Source organism: Mytilus galloprovincialis, chromosome 1 (assembly GCF_965363235.1).
Source record: "Mytilus galloprovincialis chromosome 1, xbMytGall1.hap1.1, whole genome shotgun sequence".
NCBI lineage: Eukaryota > Metazoa > Mollusca > Bivalvia > Mytilida > Mytilidae > Mytilus > Mytilus galloprovincialis.
The window spans coordinates 9,013,658-9,039,134 of NC_134838.1; the positions used below are offsets into that span (position 1 = coordinate 9,013,658).

Here is a 25,477-nt window from a genome sequence, read left to right on the forward strand (position 1 = left end):
GAATGTCTACAAAAATTAAATTGTACACTAGATGCACATCTACAGAAATTAAAGTCATGAATGCCACTTAAAAAAAGTTAAAAGAGTAAGTGGATTAAGAAAGTTTTCAGATTTTTACTTTTTTACATGAATATGTGGAAAAGGTCCATCCAGAAACAGTAGGACTAACTTTACCTTTGAAGTTGATTCTGGTGACCCCTCTATGAGAACTATGACCATGGTATTTAAATTCATCGTCTCTGTAATAGTTTGGAATATTGAGTGAAGAAGCAGGAACCCCATCAATACCAGTCGCTGGAAAATGTACAAAATCTCCCTGATCTTGTCCACGTGCCCATATCACATGCATGTGTTCATCTAGAATAGGTAAGTCAGCTCTCTCCATCGCTTAAAAAAACATAGATTAAATATAAATTTTGTGAGATATAGTATATTCTTCATGAGAATAACCCATAAGAATATCACAGGAACTTCTTAATTCATATTAAAAGATAGAGGATGCAAAATTTTTGAATTTGAGATGAATTCAATCCAACCATTTTATTGTTTTTACTTTTAAATTAAAGGAAAATACATGTAACCAAAAGCTGGCTGTATTTGTCCAAATGGTAAAAACTGTCAAAATTTAAAAAAAAATCTGTCTACACCACCATTGATTTTATTCTATCCATTATAGAGGAAAGCTATATATTTTTTTTAATTTAAAACAGCATTAAGTTTTAAAACAAAGAAAGCTATACTTGATTTACCTGACATCTTTTTCCTGAAGATTATTGTTGTATATCCATTCTCCTCATATCCATATGCTCCTAATAAATTTTCCTTTCCTCCATAAAATGAATCATACATAGGTGTAGATCTACCGTGAGCGTAGAAGTCACCAATTCTACTTCTGTTTCCTCTAGCTGTTCCCACAACCATGTCAACACAGTCCATAGGATGTGGATTATCTAAAAAAAAAAACAATTGTACAATAAATATAAAAACAAATAAATATTAATACTGTGGATTCATTAGTTTCTATTGGATACCAATTTCTTTTGATTTCGTAAGTACAGGTTAACCATGAAATTAAATGTTCAACGAATTGCAAAATATCCATTGGCTTGAATGCAGCGTTAGGAAAACCAAGAAATTAAGTATCCACTAAAGTGTCAGTTTTTGTCAATCAACGAAATTGATACCCTGACAAAAATAAATGAAACTACAAAAATAAAATTGCTGCCTAGACATGAACGCATGTCAATAGAGACCATTTTCTATGTCTTGATGGTTAGATACAACGTCACAGTAAAAACCAATTGTTCAATGACATGATTACAACAATTGACACATCACACCACTCAGTCAAAGACTTATATTATACAGATAAAGCACAATTTATATGGAAAAGACTAAGACTTATTTCTAAAATTATGTCTTTTTTAAACAGAAAAAATCTAATATTTTTCCAAATTGTTTAGGAAAAGTTGTTTCATCTGCAGACATATCAAAGGAATGCATATTTGCAGAGTTCATTGCAAAAATGTTTGAAATTGAGTCTTTTCCTCTTTTCAATTCACAAGATCAAACTTAATCAGAAAAAAACCCACCTGATAAATCACCAATAACAAAAATTTCATTAAAAATATTATCTTTACAGAATTTCTTCATAAAGATAATAAATATGAAATTTAAGTCAAATTAACTCATAAATAAGACTCAATTGTCAAAATCTACTTTTTTCAACAAGAAACTTTAAATTTTTTTTCAAAATATTCACATTTCATTTATATGGCATGCATTTAAGAATTTTTGTTTTTAACTAGTTTATCATTGACAATCCTTGACCACTTGCATTATAATTTGTTTAAAATACTAGTCATGGTACTGATTTTGCCCATAATGAGTCCTCCATTGAAAATAAAATTATTTTTAAGGTCGTTTACTTCACATTCATGCTTCTTTTTTTAAAATTTGAATAAAGTTGTACATACTTCCAGTGGTGTCAGAGCTTCCAGCTGGTCGACTTCCACATGATCCTTGACCTTCTGGTTCACCAGTAGGCTCCCCTTCTCCCTCAGGTTCAGCAGTTGTCTCCCCTTCTCCCTCAGGTTCACCAGTTGGATTTGCTTCACCCTCTGGCTCACCAGTTACCACTACTTCAGGTTCAGGTGTTCTCTCTGGTTCCGGTGTTTGTGTGCTTGCTGCAATGATTTATGTATAGATAAACAATTTACTCTGTTACCTGAATTTGAAGTAAACTGTAAAACAAGAATGCACATGCTGAAATGTCTTGCCTGCATTACCGACCATTGATTTTATATTTAAAGTCTTAAAGATAAAGGTTTAACTAAAACCTTACAGAAACTGAACATTGACAATGAGGTCACAAAAAGTGAACATTTACCAATGAACCATGAAAATGGGGTCAAGGTCAGATGAAACCTGCCAGACTGACATGTACCCATTTTAATCATTCCATACACAAAACATAGTTCACCTACTGCTTATAGTATAAGAGAAACAGACCTAATCACATAACTTTAGCCTTGATCACTGAACCATGAAATGAGGTCAAGGTCAGATAAATTATGTCTGTCACAGACATTGAAACCTTGCAAGGAACAAATATACCACATATCATTATCCAATTACTCATAATTCATTATTCAAAGTCAATGAACCATGACTGCAGGTACATGGCTAAACAATCTCATGGAAATGAGATATGCCAATGTTAATTAATACAACTTCATACCAAATACCATTGACTTATCATAAGTAGTTCCCTTTAAACAAACCTACACCAAAACTAATACATGTAAACAAAGCAAAATTTCAGTCAATAAACCATAATTAAGGGGGCGGGGTCAAATAATCTCCATGGTAATGAGGTAAAAGTAATATCACAAAAATAGATGTGCCAATGCTAATACAACTGCATACCAAATATCATTGAACTACCACTAGTAGTTCCCCATAAACTGACTTAATCACAAACTAATACATGAAAACTAAGCAAAAGTTTCAAATTCAATAAACCATAACTGTGGGGCAGGGCCAAATAATCTCCATGGTAATGAGATGTGCAAATACTAATGCAACTGCATACCAAATATCCTTGACTTACCACTTGTGGTTTACCATAAACTAGCCCTATTACAAACTAATACATTGTTGACGCTACCGCCGTCGTCGTTGCCGAAGCCTGAAACAGCATACCTATGTCCCACTTTATGACATCGTCAAGGGAGACATTAAGTGAAATATTCATATGATAAGAAAACTCTTTTTTTTTCAAGCAGTCCCTGTACCATGAAAATGAGGTCAAGGACATTGGATATATGATTGACATGAACTTCCTAGAATAAACAAGATATGAAGCATCCAGGTCTTCTACCTTCTGAAATATAAAGCTTTAAACAAATACTTTACGAAGTTGCTGCCGGATGGTAATACCTATGGTTCGCAAACGAGACAAAAAGTCCATTGATAAGTAAAATTCAAAATCATGCTCTGCAGTTGTCTTTTGGTTATAAACATGCTTTTGTCCAAATTTCATAAAATTTAATTAGGATTTCACAAAGTTACTGATGTTGAAACACTTTAACCACAAACTGGACCTAACAAGCCTTACAACAGCATCCAGGATTTGTATGTCTTGCATTTAGGACATTAATGTTGTACACTGTCTTAACAAAAAGGAAAATTTGTTGCAAAGAACATTCAATTATCAAAAATTAAATGTGTAACAAAAACCTACCATCTGTACATGTGTGACCACATCCATTATAACAGCATTTCTTGTTCATTGGACACTGGTCATCAGATGAACACTCCTCCACACATATACCTATCATCTGATTGGTTACTCTAGGGCAATATCCTGCTTTTGTCATTGTGCTGGTATCACCTATGTTAAATTTAATACAATATTGTCTTATTGTCTTATTTTATGCAACCAGAAAACAATGATAAAAGTTTGCAACTGTAAGTCATGTACAACCTTGTAAAATTTATATAATCTGATGCAACTGTTGTACTGCTAATAAACCCCTTTTTTAACCATCTACTGACACAAATTTCCCAGATGCCTTTTAAAATGTATTTATTATCGAAAAAGCTCCAAATTATCTCCCTTTGGTGCAAAAATGCAATTTTTTTGGCATTAAAATTGAAATATCTTTTTTAACTCATCGGTGACCTATATTTTTATTATTATTTTCAAATAAGCTGTACTTAAACTAAACTTTTGTAAAATTTAAGTGATTTCTGTAATTTAATTCTTTTTTTATTTCGATATTACCTTTTTTTCTCCTATTAGTTCAACAGGAAAAAAGTAACTTTACAAAAATGTATGCTTCTTTCGAAGGCAGATGTGAGCGTAAATGAACAGTGACCCCATCTTTTTATTTTATTTTTCTATTAAGTATAAGATAAAGTTCATTTGTAGAAAAATATAGCGAAATCCTATATTAAAATAAAATTTTGATTAAGACCCGCGAGCCACCTTAAATTTCAACTGCCAGTTTGATTTATTGTGAACCAAATGAAAATTTTCCACAGATTCATCTGCTATTGGTCAATTTATTTAAACTTTTGTCAGTTCTATTGTCCCATTGAATAAATACAATAGTTATTGTTCTCTGTGTAGTTTATTTGCAGGAACCTTTGATTTTTTTCTAAGAGAAATCTATCACCCTCTGATTAATTTACATGAGTTAAAAAAATATTTTAAATAGATGGAAATACATGTTCCTACTAAAAAGAACTGCTTGTAATTTTGTACATATTCAATAAAAGACAATATTAATAATATATTTTCTGTCTGTTTAAAATATATACTGATTTAATCATAAAAAGTTGATTTTTTTTTTTTAGCAATCCCATCCCTAGATTTTCCATGCAGTTCAACTTTTTCCATGATAAAATGATGGAAAATGATGGAAATTTTGTTTTTTTCCATGAGTTTCCATGGAATTTCATGGAAAAATAATTCATGTCAGATGGAAAACTTATATGTGTTACTTATTCCATCATTTTCCATGATAAGATGGAAAACTTTCCATGGAATTCCATGGAAAAAATACTTTTTGGATGGAAAATGGGATGGAAAGTAGACTAATAAAACTTTGTAGATGGAAAAGAGGATGGAAAGTGGACTTAGAATATTTTTGAGATGGAAAAGAGGATGGAATCTTGACTTAGAATATTTTTAACATGGAAAAATTATAGAATCTTAACTTAAAATATTTTTGAGATGGAAAGTCATGGAAAAAATGTACACAAATTACATACATTAATTCTTTATCATCAATTAGACAGTGAAAGAAATGTAAAGTGCCATCTGGTTTTCATTGGTCTTTGTGTAGAAGACAGGAAATGATATGACCATACAGTGTGAGGCCAAATGTAGGGTAGAACATGGATTTATACATTTTTGTGCAATTATTATTACTTAAAACATAAAAATGGTAAATAAACAATAAATGGACAATCTTTTATTAAAATATATATAAAATATCCAAGATTTTGGTAAATAACAGTATTCAATTGTGACTCTTTTAAAAGAAATCAGATAACTCCTCATACATCCCCCAACACATTGAAAATTTGAACTTGCAATGGATATGCAGGCAACAAATAAAGATGTCTTCTCTCCTGAACAAAATGCAAAATTTATATTGGACTTAGATTAAATAGTTCCAAATAGTTCTTGACATCGAATAGTGCAGATTTATTCTCTGATGACTTGCATTGACAGTTGGATTTAGAGCATATTTTTTGGTAAGTACACTGAATTAGATTCTACCATTTTAAGTGTGTGCAAGCTCCTTTAGTTCAACATAAAAACATCATGAAAACACCTATAGTAGATTTTTCACTTATAATTATAATGATTGGGTATTAAGACAAGACAAACTGTATATGGTGTATTATAATAACTAATAATCCACTAATGAAGTAATTTGGTTATAAAATTTAAGATCCGTTGAAATTGGTTGCCAATGAGAAATAGATCCATAAAAGTAAAAAAAGTGTATCTTTACAGCAAACTGCAGATCAACACTAAGTTCTAAATATATGGAAAATACCAATGAAGACATTTATATACAATAATTATGGAAAAAAATATTTAGGACAAAGACTTTAAAAGTTGTTAACCATTATTAATAATGTCATTATTTAAAGAACATCTCTTTATTTATAACAGTAAAATTATTTTTAGGTATCATGAGGAAGAAATGAAACTCCAATAAAATGGTTAATGCTGTTCTACAAGATGGATCTACTGAAGCCTGGTGCTGACATAAGTGACATTTATAACCTTAATTTCTTGATATAAAGGCAGTGCAAACATATACCAGTATTGAAAGTTTTTCTTGTTTGTTGTATTTATTATAATACATTAAATGAGTTTGAATTAAAGGTTAAAATGATGTTTGAGTCTATTGTTTATTACTGACCATTGTAAGACTCAAAAGACCTTACCAAACCGAAAAAAGCATGGCACCTAGTTTTTTTTTATCTTCATTATTACAGATATTGTTAAACAGGGTATATTGTCAAAAGGTTAATTTGAGCAATTCATTTTAAAAGGAAATGATGGAAATATTTCCATGGAATTCCATGGAAAAAGAAATTCTATGTAATATATTTCCATGGAATTCCATGGAAAAACTTCATGGAAATATTTTCCATGGAATTCCATGGAAAATGTTTCAGATGGAAATATTATTAATTCCTTTTTTTCTCTTTTTATTTTCCATGGATTTCCATGGAAAACAGGTTCCAATACTCCATGGAATTCCATGGAAAAATATTCCATGGAATTCCATGCAGTTTTCCATGATAGATGATGGAAAATCTAGGGATGGGATTGTTCCTATTGAAATTGGCATATTTTTTTTTATAAAATTTTGGTTATAAATAGAACACATTTAAGAAGGCATAAATTTAAACATGATCATTTTCCAGTTTAAATTTGTCAAACACAATTTTTTTTAAAAATAGGAACAATGTTGTAAATATTGTCAGAAATCAACTTTTATTAATGTTTGAATCACTGTTTACAATAAACAGCTTGGCATTTGGCACTGTTACTTGTCTGTCCTTAAAGATCTTAAACATAAAACTTACAAGTATTGATACACTTTTTAGTTGGAGAAACAAATCGGCGATCATGTTTGTTTGTAGGTTCGTCTGTACTTGTATCATATTCACCCCCAGAGGCTAACAAAATGTATGGACATTTTGTATCTGAGAACTGATAGTCTGTGGTATCATTGGTAACTCTCTTTCTTTTGAAGGTGAAGGACACTGTTGTACCATCATAACTTCCAGCCAGTGCCACAACGTTCTGTATAGAATCTTTAGCAGGTTTGTTATAACCATTGGCTTGTCTAAAAATATAAAATACAGTTGAAAAAAAATTCTGTGTGGCAAAAAAATTGTGTTTTTTTCTCTTAATTCAATTTTATTGGGACTGATTTGTGTTTTTCTGTTATGTAAATATTCTTTGTAGGCATATATTTTGTTTGGATGTTGACTTTGTTGATGAATCTATCCATGAAATAAACAAAATGTGTCCATAGTACACAGATACCCCACTGGCACTACTATTTTCTATGTTCAGTGGACATGAACTTGAGGTAAAAACTCTAACTTGGCATTGAAATTATAAACATCATACCATGGAAACATGTGTACTACTAAGTTTCAAGTTGAAGGGACTTCAATTTCATCAAAAAATACCTTGCTTAAAAACTTTAACCTGAAGCGGGACAGACATATTAAACAAAGGACACAGATGGATTCATGACAAAATTGTGTTTTGGTGATGGTGATGTGTTTGTAGATATTACTTTACTGAACACTCTTGCTATTAACAATATATCTATCTATAATGCACTTTGCCCAGCAGTTAGAGAGAAAAACATTTTGTAAAAATTTACCAAAATTTACCAAATTTATGAAAATTGTTAAAATTGACTATAAATGGCAATAACTCCTTAAGGTGTCAACTGACCATTTTGCTAATGTTGACTTATTTGTAGATCTTACTTTGCTGAACATTATTACTGTTTTAAGTTTATCTCTATCTATAATAATATTCAAGATAATAACCAAAAACGGCAAAATTTCCTTAAAGTTACCAATTCAGGGGCAGCAACCCACAACCAATTGTCCTATTCATCTGAAAATTTCAGGGCAGATAGATGTTGACTTGATAAACAATAGTCCATTTGCGTATTACCGATTTGATTCTGTTATTACACACTTTTTAAACAAATTACTTCCCTTTGTCAATCTTAGACTCAGGTTCTATACCGGACAATATTGGCTTTTGCCAATGCAAAGTATGATGAATTGAAAATGATGTATCAGCGGTTTAACTAATTTTTCATGAAAATAATTTCTGATGTCGTAAGTATTTAGCTTAACAACAAATAAATGTAATTAAAAGATTTCAAAACCTTATAGATTACTCACATTACGCACAGGTAAATTTGCTCTTTCAGCTAGCTCTCCATTGTTAATAAAAATTAATGTCCCTCATAAGGGAAACAACTGAAAAAAGGGTATCTAATTACAGGGTCAATTACGGGACTTGGCAAATGGACTAATTTATTCACGTCAGATTTGCTCGAAATGCTTTGGTTTCAGAGTTATAAGTCAAAATCTACATTTTACCCCTATGTTCTATTTTTAGCCATGGCAGCCATTGGTTGGCTGGCTGGGTCATCAGACACATTTTTTGAACTAGATACCCCAATGATGATTATGGAAAGTTTGGTTAAATTTGGCCCAGTAGTTTTAGAGGAGAAGATTTTTGTAAAAGTTCACAGACGACGCCGGACGCCAAGTAATGAAAAAAGCTCACTTGGCCCTTTGGACCAGGTGAGCAAAAAACATAATGCCTCACCTTAGGAGTAAACACACTAACTACATATATTACATATATCACATATACACCTAACATATTACATAACATAATGAACCAAGAAAACAAGGTAGATAAGATGAAACTGACAAAAATTACCTTTTCGCGTTTGGAACTTAAGATAAAATTGAAATGAGCATTAGAAATTTAGAAAATATGATTTTTTAAACCATGAAAGCATATGAAGACACTGGTGAACAAATGGACTTTTAAAAGTATAAGTGATGTTTCCTTAATACATTGTTGTAGTTGCCAAAAACTTGATACTGTGGATACATTTCATTGGTACCAATTTTCTTGGATTGGGAAAAATTTGCATTTTCGTGGATATTTAAATTCATAATTTTGCCAAAGTCTGCATACAATCTCATAGAAAATTTGAAATTCATTGAACATTTAAATTCGTGGTTTACTGGTATCCACGAAATCCACGAAAATTGGTATCTCACCAATAATAGTAAATCCACAGTATATCTACGATAACATTAGACATAACACATTAATCATCAACTTACCGATCTCTAATAACATAGGAATCATCAGTTTGGTTGTAGTAACCCATGTAAATATCTGCACCGGACTAAAAAATACAAAATATGAATAATATTAATCATTTTTGTGATTAATTAGATTAAAATGATTTCCCTTACAAATTGACTGCTATACTACCTGAGACTTCTCCCCTTTGAAGCTAAATGGTACATAAGAAAATTAGAAGATTTAACAACAGTTTCTTTTCAATAGTATACTATTCACTAATAGAAATTTTACCTCTTACCATAAACATAACAAACTGTTGTCACAGAGAAAAGTCTCGTTTTTTTGTAATTTTAATTATGCAAATGTTGAAATTAAAATAGCAATACTTTAACATGTTACATAAGTTAGGCAAAAATTTAACGTTAATGAACCATGACAGAGGTATGTGGCTAATCAATCTCCATGTAAATGAGATGTGCCAATACTAGTTCATTGATACCAAATATCATTGACTTATTATAAGTCATTCCTTTAAAACAAACCTAAACACAACCTTTAAAAATACAACTTGTAAACTATGTAAAAGTTTCAAAGTCAATTAACCATGAAGAGGGGGTGGAGCTATATAATCTCCACGGAAATACTGGTACTTTCAAATGTCAATTAATTTGCATACCAAATATCATTGACTTAACATTAGCAGTTCATCTTAAACTGATCTCATTACAAAGTAATACATGTAAACTAAGCAAAAGTTTCAAGATCAATAGACCATGACTGAAGGACAAGGCAAATATTCTGCATGGAAATGAGATGTGATAAAGCTTATACAACTGAATACCAATTAACTAAGGCCTACCACTAATAGTTCTCCTTGAACTGACCCAATCACAAACTAATAAATGTGAACTAAGCAAAACCTCCATGGAAATAAGATATACCAATGCTTATACAACTGCATACCAAATATCATTGACCTACCACTAGTTGTTCTCCATTAACTGACCTAATCACAAACTAATACATATAAAATAAGTTTCAAAGTCAATAGACCATGACTGAGGGTCCTAATCACAAACTAATACATTGTTGACGCCACCACCGCCGCCAGAAATAGCATACCGATGTCTCGCTTTTTTATGCTCTCAAGGGAAACAAAAATTTGTAAGGGTTCCGCGGAACCCAGTGTCTCGCCTACTTTTGCTGTTAATCACACACTCAACAAAAATGATGAAAAAAATCTATAAAAATATTCCTCCCGTTACTATCTTTTGATTGTCAGAAGCTTCTGTCCAAGATTGGTAAAAATTCAGGCTAGCTTAAGAAACTTAAAAATGTTTTAAAAACTTTAACTGCAGACTGTATGTAATGTTAACTGGAAGAAAAACTAAGTCCATTTATAAGTAAAATACGGGAATAATTGATTTTTTTTTACAAAATTTACTTCTGGATACTATCATATGATTAAAAACATGCTTCTGTCAAAGTTTGGTACACATCCAGGATAGTTTAAGAGAGTTATGAAAATTTTAAAAACTTAAACCACAAAGTCAGAATGTAATGTTTCCTGGCAGAAAAACTAAGTCCATTTATAAGTAAAATAAAAAAAAATGGAATTTTATTTTTACAAAATTTACTTCTGGATACTATCTTATGATCATAAACAAGCTTCTGTCCAGGTTTGGTACAAATCCAGGATAGTTTAAGAAAGTTATTAAAATTTTTAAATCTTTAACCACAGAGTGAATGTAATGGTTCCTGGCAGAAAAACTAAGTCCATTTATAAGTAAAATACGGAAAAAATGGAATTTTATTTTTACAAAATTTACTCCTGGATACTATCTTATGAACCTAAACAAGCTTCTGTCCAAGTTTGGTAGAAATCAAGGTTAGTTCAAGAAAGTTATTAAAATTTCAAAAACTTTCACCACAGAGTGAATATTTGTGGACGTCACCGACAACACCGACGACTCCAACAACTCCGATGGAATGTAGGATCGCTATATCTTTCTTTTTCAACTAAAGTTGAAGGCTCGACAAAAATCAGGTATATAAAATTCCTTGTGGTGATTGAGTCGATTCAAGAGGAAATAAAATGATGTGCTACTGCAAGTTTTTTGTCAATCAGGCGTCTGTTGACACAACAAGATGGCAACAAATGCCTAGAACCACAAATTCACATATATATCTATAAATGTGTTTCAAGCTGAAGCAAGACTGATTTGAAGACCCATTGGTGGCCATGGGCTGTTTTCTTCTCCTTGGTTGGTTGTTGTCCCTTTGATATTTTCTCTGCTTCCTTTCTATACTGTTCTATTACATTGTACTTTTTTTCATGTTGAATATTAATTTGCTTGTCCTTTTTAAAAAATGTGGGGTTAATGACAAATTTTGTATTCCCTGTCAAATTTATTTACAACTTCTATCTTTTTTAACAGACAGACTAGTATGTTGACTGTAGAGGTCATCAAATTTATGTGTATGCCTTAAAAAAATTACACTGAAATTATTCTCAATAAAATCATATTTTAGAAAAGTTTGAAAAAATTACTACCCTATAAAATACTGCTTAAAAACTACATTTTTGGTCAGATATTTCTTCAAAAATGAATTCATTCGATGAAACATTCGAGGAATCTGATGTTCAGTAGTTGTCATTTGTTTATGTAGTTCATACATGTTTCTCGTTTCTCGTTTTTATATAGATTAGACCGTTGCTTTTCCCGTTTGAATGGTTTTACCTTACTAATTTTTGGGGCCCTTTATAGCTTGCTGTTCGGTGTGAGCCTAGGCTCCTTGTTGAAGGCCGTACCTTGACCTAGAACGGTTTACTTTTATAAATTGTTATTTGGATGGAGAGTTGTCTCATTGGCACTCATACCACATCTTCCTATATCTATATAATATGTTTAAGGAATTCAGATGTACTGAAAACCACTGAATGTTACAGTTTTTTACAGAAAAGATTGATGACACCAAACATACCATAGCTTGATTATCTGTAAATCCAACACCGACCCATCCAAACTGTGAAGAACTCATTTGTGCTGATACAGTAAATGTAATCTCATCGGTCAGTCTGTTATAATTCCAGACTACAGAATTATAGCAAGTTCCGCTCACACACTGCGCATATCTGTTACCACAAGGTACATTTGGATCTGGTGTAGATTCAGGCTCTGGTGTGCTTTCAGATTCAGGTTCTGGCGTGTTCTCAGACTCTGGTACTGGAGTGTTTTCTGATTCTGGCACTGGTGTATTTTCAGATTCTGGTTCTGGTGTAGCTAAAATGAAATGACAGAAATTCTGCAAAGTTATATTTTCAAGTATTCTTGGCATAAGAAATCCACAAATTATTTTATTTATTCTTTCATTTATTCTTTTCAAACTTCAAATTTACTTTTAAATTCACATCTGTAAAATGTAAATGCAGACAGAGAATAGCATAGAATAAATGTCTCTAATAATGTAATCCTGAATAAATACATACGACAAGCTTTGACACATATACGCTCCATAGAAGAATATCTTGCTTGATGATAGGTTACACTATAACCTCCTGATGTTGTCTTTGAGACGTCGCCACCATAGGCGAAAAGGAAATAAGGACAATACGTGTCGTTGAACATAACATCAAATGTGCTATCACCAGTGTTCCTCTTTCTTGTAAAGCTGATGGTGGCCATACCGTTGGTGTAACTTCCCTGGACATCTTTGATATTCTGGGTAGGATCTACTGAAGGAGTAAACTTCCCTGTGGCCCATCTGTTCATAAAAGTATATTGTCATTACTTCATAAAAGTACATTGTCACTATGTGCCCGCTTAATGAATTCTTAGAGACATACATGCATACCCAAATTATTGCAAACAACTTATTTGACCTATTTGTATATACATGTAGTGAATTAATGATAACTTGTGTTCTCTACAGTTTGTCTATGACAGTTTTCAAATAATGGGCAAAGCACTAATTAAAATTGGTCTAATACTAGTATAAATATTTATTCTATAATTTTTATAAGAAGGCAATTGATGGTTTAAAGCCGTATGAAACCGTAAATTAAAAAAAATTAATGCATATTATTTATAACAAAATGGATAGTTTGCACTATTAGACTTATGTATACTGTAAATTCGGAAATTATTGCGAGGTTTTTATTATTTTGAATAATGCGACAGAGTTGTAAACGCAATAATTAAAACTTACATTTTGTAATATTTTATCTGAATTAAGCAGGACTTTTCTCAAAATAGTAAAAATAAAATCGCATTTAAATTTAAAATGACAAAATCGCAATAATAAATGCATGCAATAATTTTTGAATTTACAGTATATTCATTTTTCAGAAGAAAATTCTTTAATTTGTCCACATTTAGAAGAAATTTACTCTTTTTTAATTGCTTGCTTCCAGGAAGCAATTTGAAGAAATATTTTCTGTATGAAAGTGACCTAAGATTGACCCTTCTCGTAAAAACCTGGTGATCGCAATACGCATGGATCTGTCACTGAAATAAACTATTATCTGATTGTACATGCTGTACACATGCTCAATACCAATGCTTCTTTGTTGATTGCTTACTATAAGGTGACAATCTGTAAAATACGGCTTCAAAACACGACAAATAATGAGCTGCCATATTTTCACATCATAACAGAGAAAAAAAATGACGATTATAAGATATGTTTGCATAAAAAATGATAAAATTGTGTACAGAAGACTAAGTTTATGTTATATACATGCATTGGTTCAAGAATTGGATAAACATTTTTTTTCACCAGTCACTCGTTTCGTACAAATTGTTTTAATGTATTGTTGCTGTTTAAATTCTTTGTGTACTTATTTTTCTTAAGCTATAAAAATAACATCTAGTCAATCTTAATTTTTAATGAAACTAATCTGAAAACTAAAGAATCAATAGATGATTATTTTGAGCCCCAAAAGATACAGAGCTTGTTCAATGAGTCCAATACCTGTCAGATACAATTGCTTGTCCATTGTCAATCCATCCCATGTACACATCAGTTGCAGGCTGAAAGAAAAGTAATATATAATATCATTTTGAATACAGTTGTTAAGATTTGATTTACACCTTAGACATGTAATTTATGGAGAGAGCTTTATAGGTTGTACCTGATGCTCAATCATTTTTACCTCTAAATGAATCAGATATGTTTAAAATCAAAATAAAAGAAATAAAAACAAAATATGTTAAATAGCAACTGAGTTATTCTTTTAAAGATTAATTATCTGTGTCTACCTTTGTAAAGATAATACAAAATATAATATCCAAAAATAAAAATTTCATTATAAGTTGTTGGACAATTCAAAGATTGACACAGTCTCGTCTATTGTTAAACTGCTTGTTTATTTACCTTCATATACCTGTTTTTTGTTTTTTTTTATACTGAGGTGTGGGGGGGGGGGGAGGGGGGGTGTCATTGGGTAGCTGTAACAATAAAATAATCCTCATACCATGAGTCCAGCAATCTTTGAAAGGGTAGGCTTTTTTTACAAAAATAATGTTTGTCTTAAATAGTGAAATTCTATGTTATTTCTTCTGAATGAAATTTTTTACAACTACAAGGTACACAAATTCACAAAAAACACCAACTAAATGCTCATGTCTCACCATAACTTTGTCATCAGAGAATCCAATGGCCACCCACTTAGATTGTGTAGCCATTGCAGACAATGTAAATTTGATTTCATCTTTAGAGGCATCATATTCCCACCGAGCATGGTAGTTACATTGATCACTGTCACAGTTCTTCCATCTCCCACCACAGGTAGTTGGCTCTGGTTCAGGTTCACGTGATGGCTCAGGTTCAGGTTCATGTGTTGGTCCAGGCCCAGTTGTTGGCCTTGGTTCCACTCCAGGAATATGTGGGAAATATTGACATCCAGATCTAAAACCTGAAATAGAAAATAAAAATAAAAATTGTTTTTGCAATTCTGTGAAATTCAAATAAAAATATTGTTAAAACAACTCAAAAAGATGAGCGAGGATAAACATAGGGAGATTTTTTGTTGACAAAGGGGGCAGGAACTTTTATCACCATCTCAGGTAAAAAGAGTCCAAAGAGGGAGATTTCAAATTCTTAATTTGTTAAATGGAATCTCCCTTCTATACTGGTGGTAATTTTGTTTTAAAGGAAAACAAGTAAAACAACAAAATAAAGCCTTTCCAACTAAATTTGGCAATAAAAATCCTGAAATATTAACTCTTCCAAAATAATCCACTACACACATCTTCAATTTATGATAGAAATACCAATGTACTATGTAAACAACATCATTCAATCAATCATAACATAAACTTTAAAAGGCTCATTATATAGTTAAGCATTTGTTGATGTTTGAAAGCAAGAGTGAATCTCTATTAGATTAAATGTCAAGATATGACCTTGATCTGTGACCACTGAGCTTGAACTTATTAAAATGTTTAACAAAGATTGCATGCAAGACTGAAGCTGTTTGGTAAACTATACAAGAGTGTTACAGAAGAATTGAAACTCTTCTTAGTAAATATGAAAGGGACAATAAGAAACAGAAAAAAATATCTACTATAAGCTCCATTTGAAAACAGGCATAACTTGTTTAACAAATATCATAGTTTTAAAAAAAAATACATAAGAATTTTCAGTTAGTTACAAAAGATTATACAACTGACACTGAATATTAATTTATATAAAACTTTTCATAACTATTCTGGAATCTTTTGATTTAAGAATAAGCATTTACATTTTTTCTTTAGAAACCTTTACATCCAAATAAGCATTATAAGTTACATACCAATTTTGATGATTTAACATTCAAATTATTTATATTACAGATTGATTGATTATTTGTTTGCTTAAAGTTCAGTGGCAAATATTTCATTCAGGATATCAATTACAAGGAGATATTGGTTTCAAGTTAATTAGACAGTAACTCGAAAACAACAAAAGACAAAAACACATCTAATGGTCATATTGTCTTTTAACAGTAGACAAGTGTCTAAACAATGTATAAAATTCAGAATTCTCAAGAGTGAGAGCCATCAACTAATTCTGTAGAGATCACCAATAGATCGGCCATCAACACTAAATCCCCTATACCACAAAAAACATGTAGATAAGGATAACAACTGACAATGTTCCTAACTTGGGACAAACACCTGATTAGTTGGCTCAAATTAGCTTTTAAGATCTCAACACCATAGCAAATAGGATGTGGTATAATTGCCAATAAGACAATATTCACTGGAGACCAAATGACATAAAAGCTAACAACTACATATCGCCTTATGGAATTTAACAATGAGCAAAACCCAAACTGCATAACAAATTATAAGAGGCCCTGAAACTTTTCTTATTAACACTATTTTTATTCCCATAAGTGGAACACCTAAAAGGTACCAAACAGAAAGTACTTTACAATCAGTACACAGTTTTTTTCTTTCAAATGCAACTTTTACAGAGACAAGTTCAGGTTCATAAGGAGATTAAAAAGTAAATCAAATTCTCACACTATTTTCTTATTGCCAAAAAATGAGCTATTTGAATGAGTATTAAATACCTCCTATACAGTTGATATTCTATATAGGACTTACTGCACATAATTCTTTTCTATACTTTAAACACGATTGTTACTATATTTAAAGTATAATATTACTCATCGTAAAATTAAGTACTGTTGAAATTAGAATATGTTAATCTTGTGTACATCTCTTTTTTATTCACAACAGGTCTTTTAACATTCCTATCATAAACCGTGACATGCACTTTTAACCTTTAAAAAAAACTTTGGATTTCTACATCACTGAACTCTTATTTAAGAATTGAATGCTTCTTTTTGTAACTTTATTGGGGTGTAAAAGCGTTGACCAAAGTACATTTTGTATGAACGCTTCATTCTAAAAATGTGCGCACAGTCAACGCTTTTACAACCATATGAAGTTACAAAAAGAAGCATTCAATTCTTATAATTACATTTTTTTGGCTAGGATCATTAAAACACGATTTTTATCAGTTTTTTATTCAATTCACCTGTGCACTTTATTGTCGGACCTTGTGTTATCATGAATGATAAGTTTTATTGTGTAATGCAATTGCTTAAGGTATAACATGTGAAGTGCAGTTAGCCAATCAGAATAAGGTATTATAATGAAACATACATCTAATGTAATTATTAGAATATATATAAAGGGGGAAAGGCTTAGTTATCTATCATGAGTAAGTATAGATAAAAATGGGGAAAATGTCAGTTCTTAGTTAATTTTTTATAATCAAAGTCAAAGTTTAAAAAACTTTATTGCTGAACATCTAATAAATTATTATTCCCTAACAAATCATAGGAGAACAGGGTTACATTTTACACTACAATTAAAGTTATGGAAATTGTTGAAAACCTCTATAATAAGTTAATTTAGATAAATATGGAAAAATCAAATGTTAAATTTATTTGAGAGAATTAAAAAGGAAAAAATTAACTTATATAAATGCTGATAACATAAAGCTTTAGGGTACCCCATTTGCCCCTACCCTGTCTAAAGCTGAATTGCAATCTATTTTATTATACATTACTTTTCCATAAAAGACTTCCTTTTGAACCCCTCTTATTGAATGAATAAGTATAGAAATCAACTTACATAAAAAGGTTTAAATGAAAGTTTTGGAATTGATACATCAATATCAAACAGTGGCGGATCCAGGGGGGAGGGTCCGGGGGGTTGGAACCCCCCCTTTTTTATTGACGATCAATGCATTTGAATGGAGACATGTGGTTGGAACCCCCTTTTTTTAAATGGCTGGAAACACCCCTGTCAAACTAACATCAAATCAAGCCAAAACTTGTACTGTGTAACTGCATTCATTATAATTACAATAAACCATGTACTATTTGTATTCATCTATAATAAAGCACACACTGACATCTATATGATTGGTAAGTTTAAATTTAAAAATATGACATTTAATTAGCACAAAGTCGTGATATATCGGGTGTGTCCATTTAAAAAGAATGCACAAGTCTTTGTTTGGTTGAACCTACATGAACTATTTAATTTTGTTAAAAGTCCAGGATTACATAATTCTGGTTCTGGTGCACTCATATTAGCCAAAAATAAATAATGACTAACTCAAAATCATGCAGAATAAAAACTTTTGTAAATGGAGGGATTTACTTAGTTTTTTCACAAGAAAACCTTTGATTTGTCCAAATAATTTCTATGAAAGATTCTCAAAACATTTAAAATCTACTGCCATTGAAAACATCCTCTTTTATTTGGATGAGAAAAAATAAAAGAGGATGTTTTCAATGGCAGTAGATATTAAATATTGTATAAAGTGTATTAGTATCGATTAAGTTAATGATAAAGGAAAGGTATGACAAATTCTATGCAAGAACCATATAAAACGAAAAAATATATCAGGTGCACTGTAATACCATAAAGTACCTAAGATTTTCTTCAGAGATTAAATAGGAATTTAGGATGACTTTAAGAACTTATTTAATTAACTCAGACACAACTAGATACCATTGAGATGGGAGCCATCTCTGTGGGCCCCGCTGTCAATAACGTGGGGTAAATAAGTTGTATGGATAATCTGATATGAAGCATTATTTGAAGTTATTACATAGTCTCATGTGTGATTTTATTCTAAGATTTTAAGTTAAAACTGATAAATATTCTCAACTTACTTTCATAGTCTAATAGTGATATGACTGCATGATGTGAACTCATTGTTGACTACTCTCTCAGACTACTCTAAGGTGACTTCTGGATATATGGATTGATGTTTGAACAATATGTTTAAAGGTGCTGCCCAATTGATATTTGTCACATATTTTTAGAATTATGCCTTCAATATAATTATTATGACCCAACAAAAAAGAATGCCAATTAAATGTTAAAAAATGAAAAATTGCTAAGGGGCTTCAACTTTTTTGAAAAATATGGATTTTACTTTAAGTATGAAATATTAATGGTTCTCGAGAGGTAGAGCGGACACAATTTGTTAAGAACAACAAACGGATGGACAGACCGACGGACGGACCTTTGACACACACTCTGGTAACACACACTCTGGTGTCATGTACAAACCGACAGACAGATGGTCACGTATAAAGTATGAAATATTAACGGTTCTCGAGAGGTAGAGCGGACACAATTTGTTAAGAACAACGAACGGATGGACAGACCAACAAACTGACCTTTGACCTAGGATGCATACATTATGACACATTCTCTGGTGTTGGTTGATATATATGTTAAGTTGAAAATGTTTGTCAGGTATAAAGTATGAAATAATAACAGCTGTCCTCTCAAAATATAGTGTTGGTCAAATTTGATATGGAGCGGACACGATCTTCACCACAGGACACAGGGTTGTCAACTGAAACCAAAGTTTTTGACCTTGACCTTTGACCTAGGAAGTTGTACATACATCATGACACACCCTCTGGTGTTGGTTAAAATGGATGTCAAGTATAAACTTTGAAATCATAACGGTTCTCAAGATATAGAGTGGACACGATCTTCACCACAGGACACAGGGTTGTCAACTGAAACCAAAGTTTTTTTACCTTGACCTTTGACCTAGGAAGTTGTACATACATCATGACACGCCCTCTGGTGGTGGTTAATAAACATGTAAAGTATAAAGTATGAAATCATAATGGTTCTCTAGATATGGAGCGGACACAAAGTTAAAGTGTTACGGACGGACGGACGGACAGACTGATCACTAAAGGGCAACCCGCCTAAAGGCGGGGCCCTAATAACTACCTACAGGAGCATCAATTAAAAATAATATATTATAACTACAGGTCACAGAATGAGTATTTATCTGCTATATTGAAGATCAATATATATATTTGAGAACAAAAAACAAGTTATGCCAATTTTACCCAAATAATCACTTTGACAATTCATGTGTTACACATGAACCTTAAGATATGTATGTACTCAATACTGACTACATGTATATATCAATTTAATAATAAAATAAGAATATTTTTCTTCCTTAGAACAAACATTAGATATTCCATGCATGAATATCTAAGTAATTTATCATTTCATGCATTGGCACTTTCCACTTATGACACAAGAATATAAAATAACCTTTTAAGTTTGCATCTGTGAAAACAAAACTTAAAACACATCTATCTTCTCTTTTGATTTTATTCAGTGAACTATTGAGAATTTTTCAAACAGGTGAAAATGAAATGATATGAAAGGTGTTCTTATGTATAGTTCTGTTCTTTTACAACTCTGAGGATATTCTACATTTAGTCAATCGCCGCGATATAGCCTTTTTGTGCTAATGCGGCGTAAAGCAACCAACAATCAATCAATCAACATTTAGTCAAACTAACTAATGCGAAATCAAGTGTTTGCACACAAAACTATATAGTGGGTAAAATTAGGAGATGATTTACCTTGATGCCTGCAAACATCCTACATGTTTGAACTGGCTAATTCTACATAAAATTGAGAATGGAAATGAGGAAAGTGTCAAAGAGACAACAACCTGACCAAAAAGCAGAAAACAGTCAGAGGACATCAATTGGTCTTCAACACAGTGTGAAAATCCTGCACAGGGAGGCTGGCTTCAGCTGGCCCCTAAATGCAAATTAACACTTTGAACTTAAATAAAACTGTAAGTGACATTTAAATGCATGATTCAATTACATGTTTTAACGATGAATCGACTGAGACATATAAAGTACTTACTAGTTGGTCTCCATCCAATGCCAACCCATGTTGTAGATTTCACTCTCATGACCATTTCTATTTCATCATTCTAAAACAAAGAATTACAGCTTAAACGGATTTGTCCAATCATTGGAAACTGGTTTAAAAAAAACTTATATTGACCAACACTTGTGCTCCACCATCAATTTATGTAGCCAATGGCTCTTTCAACTAGCTTATTTTTGCTAAAAATCAAACAAATATTGCTGATTATATTTCTTTAAAGATGTTGCATTCAAGCTTGGCTTGTATTTACATTTTCTGAAAAGCCTTACTTCTGTTGCTCAAAAATGTGATTATTAATGACATCAGGCAGTGTTTTATTTTGTTGAATTTACAAGACCAAAAAAGTCCCTTTTTGTGAAATACTTAAGCATTTAAGATAATGAATCTCACATAAAGATAGTTTCTTTCTCATATCATAATTGGGAAAAGTTGTAACAATAAAATTGACCGAATAATGCATCATTATTGCTAATTAAATGTATATTTCTAGGAATTGTTTATATTATTGTACATTTCTGAAAATCCATATGAAATAACATGTTCAGAAATTAATAAAACTAGGATCAAAATGTTTAATGAAATTCCTAGTATTGTCCCCAGTTTTAATTCAATGAGTGAAAAAAACAAATTTGATTTTATATTTTCCTGTGAAGAATGTGATATTTTACTTATTGTTAACTATATAAGTGAAATGTATCATGAGAGAAACAATTATAATGTCAATATATGAACTGTGTAATTGATGGCTCAACTTATAATGTTATATAAGCATAATATTTGAATTAATAATTTTAAAGAGGAGGCATGCTGTCAAAAATAGTATTATAATTAATATTAATAATCTATATTTTTTTTCTTTCAATGATACATGTTTGTAGTGTTTAATGTCTATCGTTTTGTAATTAATATGCCTGTCTGTCTGTCTGTCTGTCTGTTTGTTTGTTTTTTGTTTTTGTTTTGTATTTTTATAACAATCCTATTGTTTGGATTTTAGACTAATAAAATTCTTACTCTTATTCTAATTATGAAAGGTGAGGTGTATATATCTTTTTAAGAGAAACTAATATGGCGAAACTGCAAAAATTCATTAATTATTTATTAAATGGGTAGAGTCAGTTAACCAAGACAATGGATAATGAGATATTGATCACCTTCAATAAAATTCTCAGTTGCATTCTTAGAAAGATTGGTCACGAAGAATTCAATTATAAAAAATTCAGCTCAAGATTTGCAGGCATTTTGGAAGATAAATAGATTCTGTTAAGCCTTAACATTACGTTTTGGATAGCTCATAGCTTTCTGTGTAAATTCAGATTATAATAAAACCACATTCGAACATTTGGTGTAGATGGTATTGGTGTGTATTTGGTAGAAAATGTGAAAAAATAACTGTCTTACATCAAAATTAATCTATTTGAAGTGTAAAAAAACTTCTCCTTCAACTACTGAAGCATAATATTATGGCCAAAATATCCTTTATAAAAAGACAAATAAAGTAGATAATTGGTTTTAACACTGTATTCAAATTTATCTCCCTAACATGAAGTTTACCCATGAATATATGATCATAAATCAGCCACACTATACATTTAACATATACTTTGGATAGTTTACACCCTGACGAGTTCTCTGGTAAAGTATCATTGTGATGATAAGTGCTTTTCTAACATAAAAATTAACAAATCAACTGGCGTCCCTTAAACAGTGAAATCTCAGTCAAAAAATAACTTTTCATATATTCTAAAAAGTTTTCACCTTAATGTATCGAGAACTAAAATTTATGCAGATGTGACCACAACTTCATGGTGACTACCTTAAACCACTACTTTTATTCTGAAATGTGAAGAAACAACAGACAGACGGACAGAAACTTGATAGACTATCATATAGGCAGATGTTTAGACAGGAAAACATTTTATACACCCATTTAAGTAATGACTGTAATATTTTTTCTGTCTATGAAGAAATAACATAAATATTGTGGTGCACACTGAATAACAAATCTAGTAGGTTATTTTAAAGTGTGCACCACATTTTTAAAAATTTTATTCAGAAAAGACAAAAAAATATTACAGTCATTCCTTATAATTTAATTGTAAAAGTTCCATCTTAAGCCAAAGTAAATCATGAAAAAACGTTGACAACGTCACAGTCACATGACAAAATTATGTCTATGAGCTGATAGACAAAACACTGTCGGCTAATCAGAAGAAGTGTTACATCCAAAATTAGATTATTCCATTATAGAACAGAAAAATGAAATTCAGATCAAATAATATACCATGGTAATGTTGAATTGTGAACCTTTTTCTTTGCTGTTTCTACCAATATACTTTTTCACCACATTTTACAGTAATGATATTGAATACCAAAAACAAAGATTAAATGACAATGTATTCTACATCAAATTATTAAGGTGAACCCAATCCCTGAATTATGTTGTACTTACTGGAAGAATTTTATGGTAGAGATTGAATTCTGGTGAAAGCTCTGTCATTTTATAACTTGAGAAATCTGTAATCCTCCCAGCAACAGCAGATCCTAAATAAAGTATCATTTTTTTTTAAAAGTAGACATTTTGTTCTGAATCTTTTGATGACTCTGAAATTATTGTTGATCTAAATAAGTCAAAATGGTTTACTGTGATATTGGTCTATGACTAGAAATAATTCATTGTCCAACTAAACTACATGTGAAGCTTTGTTTGCATGAATACAGTATTTTAACTTCTCACCAATTTGTATTTCAGTAAGAGTAAAATGATATTAAACAAAGTTGCAATCCATCCTGAATATGTATTAGACATATTTGCCACTGGACATGAAGCAAAAAAAAACAATCCTACCAGGACTTATCATTCTATGTTTTAACTTAACAAATATACTCTGGTTGTTGTCACTGTGACACATTTCCCATTTCCATTCTCAATTTAATTTCTTTTTAGTATTTTGTTTATATTTGATACTTTAGAGAGCTTTCTCTCAGGCTGATAAGTCATGGATGTGAATCTACTAACAAGACACAACTTAAATGTTAATTGACCAAATGTTTATATTTGATACTTTAGATAGCTTTCTCTCAGGCTGATAAGTCATGGATGTGAATCTACTAACAAGACACAACTTAAATGTTAATTGACCAAATGTTTATATTTGATACTTTAGATAGCTTTCTCTCAGGCTGATAAGTCATGGATGTGAATCTACTAACAAGACACAACTTAAATGTTAATTGACCAAATGTTTATATTTGATACTTTAGAGAGCTTTCTCTCAGGATGATAAGTCATGAATGTGAATCTACTAACAAGACACAACTTAAATGTTAATTGATCAAATGCAAAAGTAAGACATAATATAAAAACAGCCTTTCAGAACTTACTATGCTGACAATGTCTGCCATGCCATCCTCTATCACAGAAACATTGTTGTCTGGGATAAAATGTAGTTTCTAGTTGAGTACACACTCCATGGCTGTGACAGTCTTCATTGGTCAAACAATCCTCTACAAAAAAAAACAATTAAAAAGAGATTAGGCAAAAACAAACATATATATATATATACATGTACTTGTTTCCAGTCAAGTACAAACTATATGGTTGTGACAGTCTTTATTGGTCAAACAATCTTAGTTTGTCCAAGAATTCTCTATAAATAATAATAAAAGTGATCAGACCAAACATATATATACTTATTCAAGCCGGGTATAAACTCAATGGTTGTCTCAAATGAACCTCTATGAATAATAGTAACAGAGATCAAATATATACACTTGTTTCAAGCATATACTGAAAGAAAATAAATAGGGTAGGATAAACGATTAACCTCACAGTTGGTTTATAACTACTGACCTTTAAAAGTACATTGTTCTCCGAAGTAAGTCCTATTACACATACACATACTACCCATGTTCGTATGACTGCCACATCTCCTGTTTGGTACATTTGCTGAAATAAATCATTGCAGTTATTTACAATGTATCAAAGTATATTATGTATAGGCATATTTATTCTAGACTTATCCACATAAAATTTATAAATACTCAAGTAGAAGAAAACATATTTTATAATCTGTTAAAGATTCCAACGAAGAAACCCATATGACATACCCTCAACTTGGACAGTTTGATTTACAACACAACTACCCAAGAAGTTCTACTTTTTGTGTTGACTATTGTCTAATTCTGAGATGCCAGAAAAATTTACATTAGCAACTTCATCTTTATCCCAATTTCATGAATATAACATCTTTTAACTATTCTAATCACTGAAGGAAATTTTACAATCTGTGCTACTTTATAGTATACTAAACAACAAAAGAAATGA

General features: G+C 31.1%; 1 protein-coding gene across 1 annotated transcript in view; it reads right to left on the bottom strand.

Moving 5' to 3' along the window:
- LOC143064737 (uncharacterized) overlaps window positions 1–25,477 on the bottom strand; it is a 60,885-nt gene that overhangs the window by 21,674 nt on the left and 13,734 nt on the right. The window contains exons 5-18 of the mRNA XM_076237799.1: window positions 25,004–25,099; window positions 24,535–24,657; window positions 23,603–23,694; window positions 21,127–21,196; window positions 15,040–15,323; window positions 14,381–14,439; window positions 12,897–13,171; window positions 12,392–12,690; window positions 9,442–9,506; window positions 7,123–7,385; window positions 3,746–3,895; window positions 1,977–2,186; window positions 750–950; window positions 175–387 (exon numbers count right to left, since the gene is read on the bottom strand). Coding sequence (XP_076093914.1) covers window positions 175–387; window positions 750–950; window positions 1,977–2,186; window positions 3,746–3,895; window positions 7,123–7,385; window positions 9,442–9,506; window positions 12,392–12,690; window positions 12,897–13,171; window positions 14,381–14,439; window positions 15,040–15,323; window positions 21,127–21,196; window positions 23,603–23,694; window positions 24,535–24,657; window positions 25,004–25,099 — 2,400 coding nt within the window. The remainder of the gene's footprint in view (window positions 1–174; window positions 388–749; window positions 951–1,976; window positions 2,187–3,745; window positions 3,896–7,122; window positions 7,386–9,441; window positions 9,507–12,391; window positions 12,691–12,896; window positions 13,172–14,380; window positions 14,440–15,039; window positions 15,324–21,126; window positions 21,197–23,602; window positions 23,695–24,534; window positions 24,658–25,003; window positions 25,100–25,477) is intronic.